This window comes from Mesoplodon mirus (genome assembly GCF_964341445.2).
Source record: "Mesoplodon mirus genome assembly, chromosome: 2".
NCBI classification, from domain to species: domain Eukaryota; kingdom Metazoa; phylum Chordata; class Mammalia; order Artiodactyla; family Ziphiidae; genus Mesoplodon; species Mesoplodon mirus.
Genome location: NC_138977.1, coordinates 128,679,192 through 128,698,680, shown reverse-complemented (window position 1 = coordinate 128,698,680; position 19,489 = coordinate 128,679,192). Strand labels below are relative to the sequence as shown.

At 41.1% G+C, this 19,489-nt stretch overlaps 1 protein-coding gene across 1 annotated transcript; it reads right to left on the bottom strand.

The window, feature by feature from the left end:
- Positions 1-10,843: 10,843 nt before the first annotated feature.
- Positions 10,844-11,345, bottom strand: LOC309812570 (histone H2A type 1-like; the record flags this gene model as incomplete). The annotated part of the gene is made up of 1 exon (XM_082636404.1): positions 10,844-11,345. The coding sequence occupies one exon, from the start codon at positions 11,343-11,345 to the stop codon at positions 10,950-10,952; it is 396 nt and encodes a 131-aa protein (XP_082492530.1). The 3' UTR covers positions 10,844-10,949.
- Positions 11,346-19,489: the final 8,144 nt, after the last annotated feature.

The following is a 19,489-nucleotide window of genomic DNA, read 5'->3' as shown; positions in this document are numbered from 1 at the left end:
ACATATCAGGAGGAATTTTATAAAAGTATATGAAAGACTACAGGAAAAGGGGGATTTAAAGACAGTATACCACAGCCATCAAACATCTAATGCATTTTTAAGTTCAATAAATTCCTAATAACCAAAATTGAGCCTGAAAGCACAGAGTAGAAAAATAAGCAAAATAAGAATCGTTTTAAGGCTGTTTACTTATTTTTCTAAATAAACATAAGGCAGAATGGGTGTATACAAAGGCATACGTAACAGGTGTGATTATGTAAAACAGTAATTCCTCACTCGTGTTCCACAAAGGTTTACTGAGCCCCTACTCTGGGCTGGTGTCTGTTCCGTGTGTTGTGGCTACCACTTCCAACAAGATAGCATTTCTACCTCTACAGAACTTATTTTCTCATTGGAAAAAATAAAAAATAAACAAATATATTTATGTAGCTATAGTCAATGTCTATATATAATCAAGAACAGCCTCTTCACTCAACATTTATACCAGAAAAAATATAAAAGCCTATTTGGATCATGGCACATTTTCATAGACTCCAAAAATATAGCTTTTTAAAGAGTATGATGATTACACACCAGTGAGGATGGCCACCATCAAAAAGTCTACAAATAATAAATGCTGGAGAGGGTGTGGAGAAAAAGGAACCCTCCTACACTGTTGGTGAGAATGTAAATTGGTGAAGCCACTATGGAGAACAGTATGGAGGTTCCTTAAAAATCTAAAAATAGAGTTACCATATGATCTAGCAATTCCACTCCTGGGCATATATCCAGAGAAAACTTTAATTTGAAAAGATACATGCACCCCAGTGTTCATAGCAGCACTATTTACAATAGCCAAGAACTGGAAGCAACCCAAATGTCCACTGACAGGTGAATGGATAAAGAAGATGTGGTACATATATACCATGGAATATTACTCAGCCATAAAAAAGAATGAAATAATGCCATTTGCAACAACATGGGTGGGTCTAGAGATTATCATAATAAGAAAAGACAAATATTTGATATAACTTATATGTGGAATCTAAAAAAAATGATACAAATGAACTTATTTACAAAACAGAAATAGACTCACAGACACAGAAAACAAACTTATGGTTACGAAAGGGGAAACTAGAGGTGGGGGGGATAAATTAGTAGTTTGGGATTAACAGATAGACACTACTATATATACAATAGATAAACAACAAGGACCTACTGTATAGCACAGGGAACTATACTCAATATCATGTAATAACCAACAGTGGAAAAGAATCTGAAAAGAATATATAACTGAGTATACCTGAAACTAACACATTATACTTCAATTTAAAAAAAAAGTAGAATGATTATATTTATGAAATACATATTTTTTATTTTTCCTTATCTAAGTTGATACACAGAAGTCATCTTAAGGCCAACTAGTATCCAAAGTAAAGATTTGTCACTTTCAGAAGATCAAAAAAATTTCCATCTCTGCTTTGTTATGTTTAACATTTTCAAAAAAATTTTTAAGTAATCAAAAAATGCAATCAGGGGGCTTCCCTGGTGGCGCAGTGGTTGAGAGTCCACCTGCCGATGCAGGGGACGTGGGTTTGTGCCCCAGTTCAGGAAGATCCCACGTGCCACGGAGTGGCTAGGCCCGTGAGCCATGGCCGCTGAGCCTGCACGTCCGGAGCCTGTGCTCCGTAACAGGAGAGGCCACAACAGTGAGAGGCCCGTGTACCGAAAAAAAAAGAAAAAAGAAAAAAAGAATGCAGTCAAATATTCAAGTAATTAGACAAACAACCACACAAAAAAGACAATACTGCTAAAAGGAAATTGCCTGGCACGTAGTTTCACTATGCAACAGCTTGAATTTTTGTCTCCTGCTATAAGAAAGTGCAAAGTTAATGAATGAAAGGTGATTTAGAAGAGTGAAAGTATCATGGAATAAAAGGGCAATTTGTATGAAAGATGAATTTAAAGAAGTGTCTATACCAAGTTGGGCACACACACTGTGCTACTGTAATTAATAAACATTAATAAAATTAATAGAACTTTCCATTACAAGGTTGTCCTGTGACACATCATTCCAGGTCTTGCCCTCTCTAAGGTGGGAAAGACAGGGGTCTGAGCCTCTGAGTGAGGTCCAAAGGAGCCATTAACGTAATATCTGCCATAAGACTATTCCATCCAAAGGGTAAGGAAAACCAGATACGTTAGTCTTCTACTCAGAGTTCAGGGATGAGAGACTGGGGACCAGGTGATTGGTGCCATGTCTCTCTTTTTCTTCATATCCACACTTATATCACGTAGGTAGGCTCGTGAGAATGGAAGTAGGCCATACATTTTTTAAGGCAGCCCTTAAAAAGTCATTCTGCAACAGCAGCCTTCAGTGATTCCTTTAACCTCTCTGAGGCTTAGTTTCCTCATCTCTAAAATGAAGATGGATGATTGAAATAACTCATTAAAAGACAGTACTGTTATGCAGGTACATAGAAAACACTCAATGTGGGTTACTGAATAAATATGCCAGTATCATTTTTAACAGGTGACCAAAACTGTATATCTAGGTGAGAGTACAAAGTTATCTAACCCTTGATACATGTATCACCTATCACTAAGGTAAGAAAAAATCAAAACCAATATTTAAACCAACGTTAGCAACCTAGAACAAATTCCTACAAAATACATCAAAGTGGATCTGATCATTGAGTAAAGAAATTTCAAATGTCCTCTGGAATACAAAATTTAATTTCTGATAAATCGATTAGCCATCTTCCTTTTCATATTTTTGGTTTGGTTTTTTTTTGTTTTGTTTTGTTTTGTTTGCAGTACGCGGGCCTCTCACTGTTGTGGCCTCTCCTGTTGCGGAGCACAGGCTCCGGACGCGCAGCCTCAGCGGCCATGGCTCACGGGCCCAGCCGCTCCGTGGCATGTGGGATCTTCCCGGACTGGGGCACAAACCCACGTCCCCTGCATCGGCAGGCGGACTCCCAACCACTGTGCCACCAGGGAAGCCCTTTGGTTTGGTTTTTGAAAACATATTAATTTCTCACCTTCTTTATGTTTATCTTCCTAATCAAATTTGTTTTAGCAGAAAATTAATGGTTATGAATTTATGATTTTGTCATTTATAGCTTTCAATCAGCTATAGAATATTATTTTTAAAGTATATAAAATACAAATTTTCTATTCAAGAAATAATTGAACACCTTGTTTTAAACTCATTAATTGTCTAATCTCATTAATATTTTTCTAATCCCATTAGTCTCTTAGTAGTCATGTGTTTCACTTCTTAGTTTTCAAAGCACTTCTTAGTTTTCAAAGGCTCTTTGTGAGATGCTTTCTTATTTTCTCTAAACTGGGTTGAACAGAGTTCAAAATACAGCAATCATTGCTGCATTCCATGTATGTCACTTTCTCACACCATAAATAATAGGTAAAAATCAATAATAATTTTATGTCTGATTGCTGGTTCAATGCCATTTCGTAGGAAAGAATCTCTTTGTGTGGATTCTCATATTCTTCTATTTTCTCTTAAGAAAATTAGCCAGTAACTTTGCAATCTTTGTCCTCAATCAGATAAATTTTACTCAGGGTTCTTTAAAAATAAATGGACTTGGGGGTAGGATACAGAAACATATTCTACCTGAGTTCCTCTTCAATAATGTTAGATTTAACTAGGCAAGACTAATTTGTTAAAGATCATGTGCTTATTTTTAAGACAATGAGTGATTGACATTTTAAGAAGTAATATGTAATATTTATTACTAAATACTCAAAGTATATAAACTAGGTAATGTACTACATAATATCTATATTGATGTTCAAAGAATCAGAAAGTTAATATCTACAGGGAATGCCACACGTTGACCATCATCAGAACATAATCTGTACCTGTAAGAGTGTCTCTCAGAGCCAGGAAGGTATAACGCCCTCACAGGGCTCCTTGAGAAAAATCAGGGTAAGCAAGTTATATTGCAGCAACAAGCAACCTTTAGAACCTCAGTGATTTGAGACCACAAAGCTTTCCCTCTGGTCCATGCTCTGCATCCATCACAGGTTAGCAGGGGCCTCTGTTCCTTTCAGCCTCTCAGGGATCCAAGCCAAGCGCTGGCTACTCCATCCGAGCCCATGCTTAAAAATCACTAAAGCTGGGACGTCCCTGGTGGCACAGTGGTTAAGAATCCACCTGCCAATGCAGGGGACACGGGTTCGAGCCCTGGTCTAGGAAGATCCCACATGTCGCGGAGCAACGAAGCCCGTGCGCCACAACTACTGAGCCTGTGCTCTAGAGCCCACAAGCCACAACTACTGAGCCCGCGTGCCACAACTACTGAAGCCCATCCACTTAGAGCCCACGCTGTTCAACAAGACAAGCCACCACAATGAGAAGCCGGCAAACCACAACGAAGAGCAACCCCTGCTCGTCACAACTAGAGAGAGCCCATGCGCAGCAACAAAGACCCAATGCAGCCAAAAATAAATAAATAAAATTTTAAAAAATCACTAAAGCAGGAGGGGAGCAAGAGCTTAATTAATCAAGCATTCAGCACTAAGGATTCTTCCTAAAAGTCATAATCAGCACTCCCTCTCACACTTCATTAGCCAAAGCAAGCTCTTGGATCACCCAAGATGATGTGGGCAGGGAAGTGTGATTCCTCCATGTGCTAAGGACAACTGGAAATATTTGGTGAACAGCAGTCCTGGCTGTCACAGCCCCTAGTCACCTTGTCATCAAGGAGAGAAGCAAGAGGCAGTTATAACAACTGGCCCAACAAATACCCAAACTCCTTTCAGAGACATTTGTCCTATTCCTTTCTAACTTGGACTCCAGAGGTACAGGGATGAAGAGAATAAGAGCTACCATTTTCCCTCAAGCATCACCTACTTGTACATGCAAATATGCAGCTGAAAACAATCCTTTCCTCCTCTTGTGTTTCCATGATATTGCTAAATGTGAACGTGGCTAGCTTCAAAACTTCCCAGAAAAATTAGGAAGAGGTTAGTTAGCTCCTCTCAAGTTAGAGGACCTAACTTGAGAACGTTAAGTCCCTAATGTTTATTTAGACTCTATGCCAGATGCTATTCTTAGTAGTTTGTACCCACCATCTCATATACAGTAAGTCCCCTACATACGAACCTTCAAGTTGCGAACTTTCAAAGATGCGAACATGCCCAGAGAAAGGACAAAAAGAGACAAGAGGAAGAAGTAACTGAAGAACCAAAGAGACTCATGATGCAGGAAATGCCAAGGGAATTTTCTTTATTTGAGGAGGCACTGTGAGTTTTTGAGGCACAGGACCTGAACGTAGAATGGTACACGAAGGTTGCAGAAGCCGTTCAGGAGGCAACCCAGTACTACTGTGTCATCTATGACGAGATAAAAAGAGCTACTACCCAGATATCACTGGATCGTTTTTTCAAGAGGGTAGATAGAATTGAATCTAGCAATGAACCAGAACCTGGGCCATCAGCGTCAGGCGTGAGTGGAATTGCAGCTTGCCCTCCGTCTCCTACTGTGGACTATCCTGATTCAGCTCTACTATCTCCCACCTCCTCTCCCTCCTCCAGTCAGGAACTCTCCTGGCCCGTTCACTCGATGCCAGCCCCTGTATGCCAGCTGTTGTACTGTACTACTGTACTTTTCAGGGTACTGTACTGTAAGGTTAAAAAATGTTTTATTTTTTGTGTTTGTTTTTTATGTATTATTTATACAAAAAGTATTATAAACCTATTACAGGACAGTACTATACAGCCGATTGTGTTAGTTGGATACCTAGGCTAACTCTGTTGGACTTATGAACATGCACTCAGAATGGAACTTGTTTGTATGTAGGGGACTTACTGTAATCTTCATAACAATCGTATGAAGTATGTAGATACGATGATCATCCTCATGCTTCGAATAAGGAAGGTTAAGAAGATCACAGAAGTCCTTAGTGAAAGCGGAAGGAATCTGTCCCAGCTGTGGACTCTGGAGCCTGCACTCCCAACCCACATATGACAGTGAGTAAAACTGGTAAAATGTTTTATTATAAATGACATTTGAACTTGTCTATTTATATAAGTGCCAATTTACAATCGTAATTCTGAGACAGGTGTTCCAAAGCAGCATTCCAGCACATTCCCCGCCCCCCAAAAAAACAGCACTAGCTTTTAACTTTGTCAGATTCCCTTCATACATCAAAATGGCAGGATATATAGAGTATTTTTGGAACAACTTTATAAACTTTACATAGCTGTAGACTAATTAGAAAAACGTTAATATTCCTCAGAATGAATAAGACTAAAGTTCATGAGGAGTGTATTGAGAACAGGACAATATTCACAGCTGTCGCATTTTATAACTGGAATGTCATTCGTGGAGGCCATGTGTGTGTCACCCTCTGGAGTTGTGCGGTGTACAATGTTTGTGACCATATGTGTAGGCCTTGATGTTTTCTACAGTAAAACTGTCGTCGCCTACATTCCTATTCCAATATGTTGTGTCCTGACAGACAATCCTACTTCGGTTTTGGTTTTCCAAAGAGCCTTGAAGAATCTAATACCTTAAATTCTTTTGCAAATTGATAGCAGAGAATGTTGTCACCCTGACATGATAAACATTAGCAAATGCAGTCTTAAATAAGCACTTCTTATATTGTCATTCTGTTGGCTAGAAGGGTGTCTAGGTCTGCATATGTAAATTATATTAGTTGAACTGGGAATCCACGAAAACAGTTGAATTTAAGGAACTGTATTTATTTGAGTATAGAAAGACAGCTAGTCAACTATTTCAAAACTGTGTAGCAATGTATTATGTTGCGTTGTAGACTTTTCGTGTTTGCTGATATCTGTGGGGAAGAAATCATAATTATTTTCAAGAATACAAGGAACAAACGCCACTTCCGTTCATCAACCTCAACTGCATCCTATGCCCATCTCCAGAAAACTGCTGGTTTATTCCTCTCCTTCCAGAGGACCTCATTACACACCCCACAGGATCCTTCCACCGCTGCTACTGTGTCTTAATTTTGTTTTAACCATTTTTTCAATCCTCCAACCCACCCTAGTTCAGCAAGCCGCTACTGATCTTGAGAAGTCCTTTGCTGCAAATCCTGCAGAGCTGCTTTCTGCAGAGAATTACCCCCTTTGAAGACTGGCCCCAGTAGTCTTTGTGTGAGCTGCTTCAGTGAAGGAATAAAGAGGTATGCCTTAGGTAAGGGCGTTTACAATGCCTTTTCAAACGGTATTCGTACACTTTAGTAGTCATCATAGACTCTCCACTGACCTAACAGATTTGCAGCTTTATAAAGGCTGTAAAGCAGATGCTTAGAATATGCATGAATCCTTTTCTTCTTTTGGAACAGGCCCCAAAAGGAATGACTTGTGGGCAAATATTGATTTCTGTTCCCAAACATCAACTATTAAGTATGAAAAGACACCTAAACATGAAACCAAAAGATTTACACTGTCAAACCAGAACCGAAGGTGGGGAAGGAAGGCTGCACTTTCCCACTTTGGGAGCGCAAGAGCTAAGGAACAAGTCAGAAAGGCAATGCCCGTGGTACTTCCTATGAGAGTCTGGAAGCTGAAGATAAATAAATGAAGCAATTTAGGGATGTGCTTCTCAGACTTAAACTTTATGTGCCTATGAATCACCAGGGACCTTATGAAAATGCAGATTCTGTTTTACTGGGTCAGGGTTGGAACCTGGGAGTCTACATTTCTGACTAGCCTCCTGACTGATGCTGATTCCGCTGGTCCAGGGACCCTACTTTGAGCACCCTGGTACTTTGAGTACCAAGGGCTTGGGCCACTTGCTAGTAGCAACTGACTGTGCTGCCCCATAACAGCAAACATCTGAGTTCATTCCAGCAAAAGAGGCAGAAGAGGCATTGATGCCACATCTGCATTTCCTGCCTCAGAGAATAAAGCAGCATGGGGAGCCTCCCAGTGGCACTCTGCCCACGAAAAGATTACATCCACATGAAACAGGGATTGAGGGAGGCAATGGGGTTGTGCGGTGAGCTCGGCAATTCCTCTGCTGAGTGCTGGCAGCACTGGGTTTGGTTTCACATTACCAGCCTCAGTGAGGTGGAACAGAGGATTACAAAGGGATAAACTAAATGGCAATTGCAAGTGTATTGTTGTGGTCACCAGCACCTTTTCCATCAGTATTTTCTACTTCTCCAAAGCCATATGGAGCAGCTAATCTATTTAGGTGATTTCTTAAGAGGAAATGAACAATACATGTTCCCAAGTGGCAAGTGTAGTGAAAGTTAAAAAATGGTATTTTCTTTTACCCCAAATCCTCCAAAAAGTTCACAGATCTTACTATTATCATAAAAATAAATGACAAAAGCGATTTAGTTCAGTTAGAAATCAGCCTGCTATTGGCCAGGCCAAGAAACTTAAAATAAAACACACTGCTTTCTAGCCTTCGGCCCCGTCTAGCCTTCAGTATTGGGATAAAAGTCCAATATGAAAGCTAATGATCTACAATGTGAAGTGCTGGCTGTTTTAACAGAGGTCGTGAGCAAAAAGTGAGAAAAAGAGGAATTTCAGATCCAAGACTAAAAATAGTAGATTTATGCTTAAATGGGTTTGTTCCTTTAGAGAATGCTCCACTGATCTGACTGAAATTCTTCCAGGTGAGTTACTTGCTCTGTAGAAGAGCAGTTGCTATCTAAAAAATAATAAGGCATTTATTTCTAAGCTAACAGTTCTCTCTAGTTGAGTCAGAGACTTTGGACACATTTACAAAGAAACATTTTTCACTGACTTCCAAAGACATATATCAATATTGTAAGTAAAAAATTCAAAGAAATTAAACATAAATGTTTAAGAGCCAAGAGCGATTGCACCAAATCTACATGGTAGAGGTCTGGGATGAAGCCTAATTAGAAGAACAATGGCCAAACAGAACACGGCCTAATTTATACAGTTACTCCCAAGGCCAGGATAATCTAACTGGTAAGCAGAGGAGGTGCCCACCTATATGAAATGACAGGGTTCTGGGGACACTTCCTTTACCCCAGTCCCAAAATATCTTTTGCCTAAAATTCCAAATGAGATACCCTAGTCCTATTAATACATCCATGGGAAATAACACATTCAATTGTGTTTGATTCTTTGATATATTTGCATTGTTTTGATTATTACAGCCTCTTCTTATGATCTAGCCATAAGAGATTTTGATTTCAGGATGGGAGTAAGAGGAGGAACAAAGGAAAGGTGAAGTCCAGAGCAAAATCAGGACTGATGAGCAAGCCATCCAGGGGTGAGTAGAAGGGTATTCAGATATCTGGAGCCTGAATTCTGAATTGGGCCTTTGCCCAAGGCAAACTTAGTATTCTTTACATTTTTGCCTACAACAATGAAAGCAATCACAGAATGATGGGTCAAAGCTGGCACTGCACACCTCAAGTTAAACATACGCAGACCCCAAAGAGAGACTCTTTTCAATTAGAAACACAAATGACTGACATTAATTGTTGGACAAAATTTGGGTAAAACACCCTAATTGAATGTCATCCACCTTATCTGTAGTTGAGGAATTCGTAATAGACAGGAAACAAATCTCTCAATACCCAGGATCACTTATATGCACTTAGGAAACGTTTTGCCCCTCTGGCAGGAAAGCCTTTTTGGTATTAAACGGATGTTTCTGCCTCCCCCTTAAAAAAGGCTGTGACTCACCCAAATTCAAGTTATCTAGTCAAAACCTGTCAGGAGTTGCTTGAGGATGAAAAGTAGGCAAGTTACTTTTATTTATTTATCTATTTTTTAATTTTATTTTTTTCACAATATTCAAGAAAAAAAAAGTTAACATCTTTTATTTTGAGATGACATCAATTAAAAGAGTTCAGTGAGTGGAGAGTAAGAGGCTAGATTCTGCGACCTAGGCAGTAAAAACCATTGGCAGAGGTATTCCTCATTTGGTTACAGCAACAGAAGTTACTTGTGATGTCACATCAAATAACTCTTTCAAAGGTAACCCTTATCAGCTTTGCTGACTTGGTTTCTGTCAGGAGCCCACAACACACTACATTTCTCCACTACTTACTAATTACTTTGTCGAACCATATCATAATCCTCTATATTATTTTCCTTACTCCACACTTACTTTAAGTCTACGAGGCAGAAGTTTAAGTCTGCGTGATTGGCAATACTTGGCAACATTTCAATAGCAATAGTTATGGAAAACATTTCCTCAAATGTCTTGATCGGTTTAAAGTTCGTTAGAAATAACTAACCTGTCAAGTTCTCCTGAGGCAACAACATTTGAGACTTAGGCCACACCCCAAATATGAGAAACCTTTCTCGGGCTCTAGAGTGGTGTCACATCTACAAATGTAATCCCAATATTTTAACGTAGCAACATTGCCTCGTGGCACATGTACTGTTAGGGAAAACGTATGTGGCTGACAGTAGTTGGGTGAGGGAGACGATCGTGCCATGAAGCTCTCCGTTGATCTGTAGGGGAACTGGATGTCCTTGGGCATGATGGTGACGTGCTTGGCGTGGATGGCACACAGGTTGCTGTCCTCGAAGAGCCCCACCAGGTAGGCCTCACACGCCTCCTGCAGCGCCATCACAGCCGAGCTCTGGAAGCACAGGCCAGTCTTGAAGTCCTGAGCGATCTCGCGCACCAGGTGCTGGAATGGCAGCTTGCGGATCAGCAGCTCCGTGGACTTCTGGTAGCAGCAGATCTCATGCAGGGCCACCGTGCCGGGCCGGTAGCGGTGCGGCTTTTACATGCCGCCCGTGGCCGGCGCGCTCTCGCAGGCCACCTGGTCAGGTCCTTGCTGCACCGTGTGCTAAATTCGAGTCAGCGTAGTGCTTCTTTTGTACCAAAATATTTCAGAAACTTTTATTAAATCTCAGTACCCCTTTTCATCGTCCAACGTAACAAATGTTAAACTCTTTTACAGAAAACATGGGTGGCCCTGAAAAGAGCCTTCGGTCTGAATTTACTCGAGTTGCTATAATCTAGGTAATTACTTGCCCTTGGCCTTGTGGTGGCTCTCAGTCTTCTTGGGCAGCAGCATGGCCTGGATGTTGGGCAGGACCCCACCCTGAGCGATGGTGACTTTACCCAGCAGCTTGTTGAGCTCCTCGTCGTTGCAGATGGCCAGCTGCAGATGACGTGGAATGATACGCGTCTTTTTGTTGTCGCGAGCCGCGTTGCCCGCCAGCTCCAGGATCTCCGCAGTCAGGTACTCCAGCACCACCGCCAGGTATACCGGCACGCCGGCCCCGACCCATTCGGCATAGTTGCCCTTGCAGAGCAGGCGGTGCACTCGTCCCACGGGAAACTGGAGCCCCGCCCGTGAAGAGCGGGTCTTGGCCTTGGCGCGAGCTTTCCCGCCTTGCTTGCCTCGTCCAGACATCATGAAACCAGCAAGTTACTTTTTATATCCATGGAGAGTAAAGATGTGGGGGAATGGGTGGGACAGGTAATGCTGTCACATAAAGACTTGGGCTTCCCTGGTGGCACTGTGGTTAGGAATCCGCCTGCCAATGCAGGGGACAAGGGTTCAATCCCTGATCTGGGAAGATCTCACGTGCTGCAGAGCAACTAAGCCCATGCACCACAACTACTGAGCCTGTGACCTAGAGCCCACAAGCCACAACTACTGAAGCCCGCACGCGTAGAACCCGTGCTCCACAACAAGAGAAGCCACTGCAGTGAGAAGCCTGTGCACCACAACGAAGAGTAGCCCCCGCTCACCGCAACTAGAGAATGCCCACATGCAGCAACAAAGATCCAACTCAGCCAAAAATAAATAAATAAATAAATAAATAAAATTTATTTTAAAAATAAATAAAAATAAAAAAGACTTTCAGCGGATGTCAAAGACAAATTCTCCTGGTCCTCAGAGTCTCTTTTTCTGCTTAACCACACTGTTCCCCCTTCGGTGTCCTTGATGCAGCTCGGAACATGCTGAGAATGATTTTAAAACCAAATACACCAGGGAACACAGGGGATAAAGAGTAAACAAGACAATGTCCCCACCTCCATGGAACTTACAGTGTAGGGGAGACAGACAATACAGAATCCAAAAAGTCCTGTGTACATGTCACGCAATGCTGGGTAGTAAATAATAAGCACTGTGAGTTTAAATAAATCTGGGGGAGCAGGTGAGGGGGCACCTTCAAGATGGCGGAGGAGTAAGATGTAGAGATCCCTTTCCTCCCCACAAATACATTGGAAATACATCTACAAGTGGAACAACACCTACAGAACAACTACTAAATGCCGGCAGAAGACCTCAGACTTCCCATAAAGCAAGAAACTCCCCAGGTACCTGGGTAGGGCAAAAGAAAAAACAGAGACAAAAGAACAGGAACAGGACCTGCACCTCTGGGAGGGGGCTGTGAGGGAGGAAAGGTTTCCACACACTAGGAAACGCCTTCACTGGTGGAGACGGGGGGTGGGCATGGGGGAAGCTTCGGAGCCATGGAGGAGAGCGCAGCTACAGGGGTGCAAAGGGCAAAGCAGAGAGATTCCCGCACAAAGGATCGGTGCCGACCAGCACTCATCAGCCTGAGACACTTGTCTGCTCACCTGCCAGGGTGGGTGGGGGTTGGGAGCAGAGGCTCAGGCTTCAGAGGTCGGATCCCAGGGAGAAGACTGGGGTTGAATGGGTGAACACAACCTGAAGGGGGCTAGTGCACCACAGCTAGCCAGGAGGGAGTCCGGGAAAAAGTCCGGAGCTGCTGAAGAGGCAAAAGACCATTGTTTCGAGGTGCACGAGGAGAGGGGATTCACAGCACTGCCTAAATGAGCTCCAGAGATGGGCGCAAGCCACGGCTATCAGTGCGGACCCCAGAGACAGGCATGAGACACTAAGGCTGATGCTGCAGCCACCAAGAAGCCTGTGTGCAAGCACAGGTCACTATCCACACCTCCCCTCCTGGGAGCCTGTGCAGCCCGCCACTGCCAGGGTCCCGTGATCCAGGAACAATTTCCCCAGGAGAATGCACAGCACGCCTCAGGCTGGTGCAACATCCCGCTGGCCTCTGCCGCCGCAGGCTCGCCCTGCATTCCGTACCCCTCCCTCCCCCCGGTCTGAGTGAGCCACAGCCCCCGAATCAGCTGCTCCTTTAACCCCGTCCTGTCTGAGCGAAGAACAGACAACCTCAGGTGACCTACATGCAGAGGCGGGTCCAAATCCAAAGCTGAACCCCAGGAGCTGTGCAAACAAAGAAGAGAAAGGGAAATCTCTCCCAGCAGCCTCAGGAGCAGATTAAATCTCCACAGTCAACTTGATGTACCCTGCATCTGTGGAATACCTGAATAGACAACAATTCATCCTAAAATTGAGGTGGTGGACTTTGGGAGCAACTGTAGCCTTGGGGTTTGCTTTCTACATCTAATTTGTTTTTGGTTTTATCTTTATCTTAATTTAGTATTTAGAGCTTATTATCATTGGTAGATTTGTTTATTGATTTGGTTGCTATCTTCCTTTTTTGCTTTATATATATTTTTTCCTTTTTCTCTTTTTATGAGTGTGTATGTGTATGCTTCTTTTTGTGATTTTGTCTGTATAGTTTTGCTTTTGCCATTTGTCCTAGGGTTCTGACTGTCTATTTTTTTGTTTTTGTTTTTGTTTTAGTATAGTTTTTAGTGCTTGTTATCATTGGTGGATTTGTTTTTTGGTTTGCTTGCTCTCTTCTTTCTTTCACTCTTTCTTTTATTACCACTTTTTAATTTTATTACTTTTAATAATTTCTTCCATTTTACTAAATTTATTGTCTTCCTTCCTTCCTGCCTGCCTGCCTCCTGCCTGCCTGCCTTCTTTTCTCTCCCTTTTCTTCTGAGCCATGTGGCTGACAGGGTCGTGGTGCTCTGGACGGTGTGAAACCTGAGCCTCTAAGGTGGGAGAGCCGAGTTCAGGACATCAATTCACCAGAGACCTCCCGGCTCCATGTAGTGTCAAACGGTGAAAGATTTCCCAGAGACCTCCACCTCAATGCTGTGACCCAGCTCCACCCAACAACCAGAAATCTACAGGGCCGGACACCCTATGCCACACAACTAGCAAGACAGGAACACAACCCACCCATTAGCAGAGAGGCTGCCAAAAATCATAGTAGGGTCACAGACACCCCAAAACACAACACCGGATGTGGTCCTGTCCACGAGAAAGACAAGATCCAACATCATCCACCAGAACACAGGCACTAGTCCCCTCCACCAGGAAGCCTACACAACCCACTGAACCAACCTTAGCCACTGGGGACAGATAACCAAAAACAACAGGAACTACGAACCTGCAGCCTGGGAAAAGGAGACCCCAAATACGGTAAGTTAAGCAAAATGAGAAGACAGAAAAACACACAGCAGGTGAAGGAGCAAGATAAAAACCCACCAGACCTAACAAATGAAGAGGAAACAGGCAGTCTACCTGAAAAAGAATTCAGAGTAATGATAGTAATGATATCCAAAATCTTGGAAATAGAATGGAGAAAATACAAGAAACATTTAACAAGACCTAGAAGAACTAAAGAGCAAACAAACAATGATGAACAACACAATAAATGAAATTTAAAATTCTCTAGAAGGAATCAATAGCAGAATAACTGAGGCAGAAGAAAGAATAAGTGATCTGGAAGAGAAAATAGTGGAAATAACTACCGCAGAGCAGAATAAACAAAACAAAAAAAAACAAAAACAAAAAAAAAGGAAAAGAATTGAGTACAATCTCAGAGACCTCTGGGACATTAAATTCAACAACATCTGAATTATAGGGGTCCGATAAGAAGAAGAGAAAAAAAAAGGGACTGAGAAAATATTTGAGGAGACTATACTTGAAAACTTCCCTAATATGGGTAAGGAAATAGTAAATCTAGTCCAGTAAGTGCAGAGAGTTCCATACAGGATAAATCCAAGGAGAAATATGCCAAGACACAATCAAACTAACAAAAATTAAATACAAAGAAAAAATATTAAAAACAGCAAGGGAAAAGCAACAATTAACATGCAAGGGAATCCCCATAAGGTTAATGGCTGATCTTTAAGCAGTAACTCTGCAAGCCAGAAAGGAGTGGCAGGACATATTTAAAGTGATGAAACAGAAAAACCTACAACCAAGATTATTCTACTCAGCAAGGGTCTCATTCAGATTCAACGGAAACTTAAAACCGTTAGAGACAAGCAAAAGCTAAGAGAATTCAGCACCACCAAACCAGCTCTACAACAAATGCTAAAGGAACCTCTCTAGGCAGGATACACAAGAGAAGGAAAAGACAATAACAAACCCCCCAAAATTAAGAAAATTGTAATAGGAACATACATATCGATAATTACCTTAAATGTAAATGGATTAAATGCTCCAACCAAAACACATAGATTGGCTGAATGGATACAAAAAAAGACCTGTATATATGCAGTCTACAAGAGACCCATTTCAGACCTAGGGACACATACAGACTGAAAGTGAGGGGCTGGAAAAAGATATTCCATGCATACTGAAATCAAAAGAAAGCTGGAGTAGCAATTCTCATATCAGACAAAATAGATTTTAAAATAAACACTATTACAGGAGACAAAAAAGGACACTATATAATGATCAAGAGATCAATCCAAAAAGAACATATAACAATTGTAAATATTTATGCAACCAACATAGGAGCACCTCAATACATAAGGCATATGGCTACATAAGGCATATATACATAGGTACCTAGGTATATATGGCTAACGGCCATAAAAGGGGAAAACGGGGCTTCCCTGGTGGCACAGTGGTTGAGAGTCCGCCTGCCGATGCAGGGGACGTGGGTTCGTGCCCCAGTCTGGGAGGATCCCACATGCCACGGAGTGGCTGGGCCCATGGGCCATGACCGCTGAGCCTGTGTGTCCAGAGCCTGTGCTCCGCAATGGGAGAGGCCGCGGTGGTGAGAGGCCCGTGTACCGCAAAAAAAGGGGGGGGGGAATCGACATTAACACAATAAGAGTAGGCGACTTTAACACCACACTTTCAAAAACGGACAGATCATCCAAAATGAAAATAAATAAGGAAACACAAGCTTTAAATGATACATTAAACAAGATGGACTTAATTGATATTTACAGGACATTCTATCCAAAAACAGCAGATTACAGTTTCTTCTCAAGTGCTCATGGAGCATTCTCCAGGACAGGTCATATCTTGGGTCACAAGTCAAGCCTTAGTAAATTTAAGAAAATTGAAATCATATCAAGTATCTTTTCCAACCACAATGCTATGAGAGTAGATATCAATTACAGGAAAAAAACTGTAAAAAATACAAACACATGGAGGCTAAACAATACACTACTAAATAACCAAGAGATCACTGAAGAAATCAAAGAGGAGATCAAAAAACACCTAGAAACAAATGACAATGAAAACACGACAACCGGAAACCTATGGGATGCAGCAAAACCAGTTCTAACAGAGAACTTTATCGCAATACAATCCTACCTCAAGAAACAAGAAACATCTCAAATAAACAACCTAACCTTACACCTAAAGCAATTAGGGAAAGAAGAAAAAAAAAAACCCCAAAGTTAGGAGAAGGAAAGAAATCATAAAGATCAGATCAGAAATAAATGAAAAAGAAATGAAGAAAACAATAGCAAAGATCAATAAAACTAAAAGCTGGTTCTTTGAGAAGATAAACAAAATTGATAACCCATTAGTCAGACTCATCAAGAAAAAAAGGGAGAAGACTCAAATCAATAGAATTAGAAATGAAATAGAAGAAGTAACAACTGACACTGCAGAAACACAGAGGATCATGAGAGATTACTACAAGCAATTATATGCCAATAAAATTGACAACCTGGAAGAAATGGACAAATTCTTAGAAAAGCACAACCTTCCAAGACTGAACCAGGAAGAAATAGAAAATATAAAGAGACCAAGCCCAAGAACTGAAATTGAGACTGTAATTAAAAATTTTCCAACAAACAAAAGGCCAGGACTAGATGGCTTCACAGGGGAATTCTATCAAACATTCAGAGAAGAGCTAACACCTATCCTTCTCAAACTCTTCCAAAATATACCAGAGGGAGGAATATTCCCAAATTCATTCTACGAGGCCACCATCACCCTGATATCAAAACCAGACAAAGATGCCACAAAAAAAGAAAACTAAAGGCTAATATCACTGATGAACAGAGGCAAAAAAACAAGAAAATACTAACCAACAGAATGCAACAGCACATTAAAAGGATCAAACACCATGATCAAGTGGGGTCTATCCCAGGAATGCAAGAATTCTTCAATATATGCAAATAAATCAATGTGATACACCACATTAACAAACTGAAGGAGAAAAACCATATGATCATTTCAATAGATGCAGAAAAAGCTTTAGACAAATTCAACACCTATTTATGATAAAAACGAAAGTAGGCATAGAGGCAACTTACCTCAACATAATAAAGGCCATATATGACAAACCCACAGCCAACATTGTCCTCAATGGTGAAAAACTGAAACCATTTCCACTAAGATCAGGAACAAGACAAGGTTGCCCACTCTCACCACTATTATTCAACCTAGTTTTGGAAGATTTAGCCACAGCAATCAGAGAAGAAAAACAAATAAAAGGAATCCAAATTGGAAAAGAAGAAGTAAAGCTGTCACTGTTTGCAGATGACATGATACTATACATAGAGAATCCTAAAGATGCTACCAGAAAACTACTAGATCTAATCAATGAATGCGGTAAAGTAGCAGGATACAAAATTAATGCACAGAAATCTCTTGCATTCCTATACATTAATGATGAAAAATCTGAAAGAGAAATTAAGAAAATACTCCCATTTACTGTTGCAACAAAAAGAATAAAGTATCTAGGAATAAACCTACCTAAGGAGACAGAGACCTGTATGCAGAAAACCGTAAGACACTGATGAAGGAAATTAAAGATGATACAAATAGATGGAGAGATATACCATGTTCTTGGATTGGAAGGATCAACATTGTGAAAATGACTATTCTACCCAAAGCAATCTACTGATTCAATGCAATCCATATCAAAATACCAATGAGATTTTTCACAGAACTAGAACAAAAAATTTCACAACTCATATGGAAACACAAAAGACACAAAATAGCCAAAGCAATCTTGAGAACGAAAAACGGAGCTGGAGGAATCAGGCTCCCAGACTTCAGAATATGCTACAAAGCTACAGTAATCAAGACAGTATGGTACTAGCACAAAAACAGAAATATAGATCAATGGAACAAGATAGAAAGCCCACTGATAAACCCATGCACATATGGTCACCTTATCTTTGATAAAGGAGGCAAGAATATACAATGGAGAAAAGACAGCCTCTTCAGTAAGTGGTGCTGGGAAAACTGAACAGCTACATGTAAAATAATGAAGTTAAAACACTCCCTAACACCATACACAAAAATAAAGTCAAAATGGATTAAAGACCTAAATGTAAGGCCAGACACTATAAAACTCTTAGAGGAGAACATAGGCAGAACACTTCATGACATAAATCACAGCAAGATCCTTTTTGACCCACCTCCTAGAGAAATGGAAATAGAAACAGAAATAAACAAATGGAACCTAATGAAACTTAAAAGCTTTTGCACAGCAAAGGAAACCACAAACAAGACAAAAAGACAACCCTTAGAATAGGAGAAAATATTTGCAAACAGAGCAACTGATAAAGGATTAATCTCCAGAATTTACAAGCAGCTCATACAGCTCAATACCAAAAAAACAAACAACCCAATCCAAAAATGGGCAGAAGACCTAAACAGACATTTCTCCAAAGAAGATATACAGATACACAGAAGATATACAGATATACAGATTGCCAACAAACATATGAAAGCATGCTCAACATCACTAATCAGTAGAGAAAGCAAAACTACAGAGAGGTATCACCTCACACCAGTCAGAATGGCCATCATCAAAAAATCTGCAAACAGGGCTTCCCTGGTGGTGCAGTGGTTGAGAGTCTGCCTGCTGATGCAGGAGACACAGGTTCGTGCCCCGATCCGGGAAGATCCCACATGCCGCGGAGCGGCTGGGCTCGTGAGCCATGGCCGCTAAGCCTGCGCGTCCGGAGCCTGTGCTCCACAACGGGAGAGGCCACAACAGTGAGAGGCCAACGTACCGCAAAAAAAAAAAAAAAAAAAAAAAAAAAAATCTACAAACAATAAATGCTGGAGAGGGTGTGGAGAAAAGGGAATGCTTTTGCACTGCTGGTGGGAATGTAAATTGATACAGCCACTATGGAGAACAGTATGGAGGTTCCTGCAAAAACTAAAAGTAGAACTACCATATGACCCAGCAGTAGCACTACTAGGGATATACCTTGAGAATACCATAGTTCAAAAAGAGTCATGTACCACAGTATTCACTGCAGCTTTATTTACAATAGCCAGGACATGAAAGCAACCTCAGTGTTGATAGATGAATGGATAAAGAAGATGTGGCAAGTATATACAATGGAATATTACTCAGCCATAAAAAGAAACAAAATTGAGTTATTTGTAGTGAGGTAGATGGACATAGAGACTGTCATACAGAGTGAAGT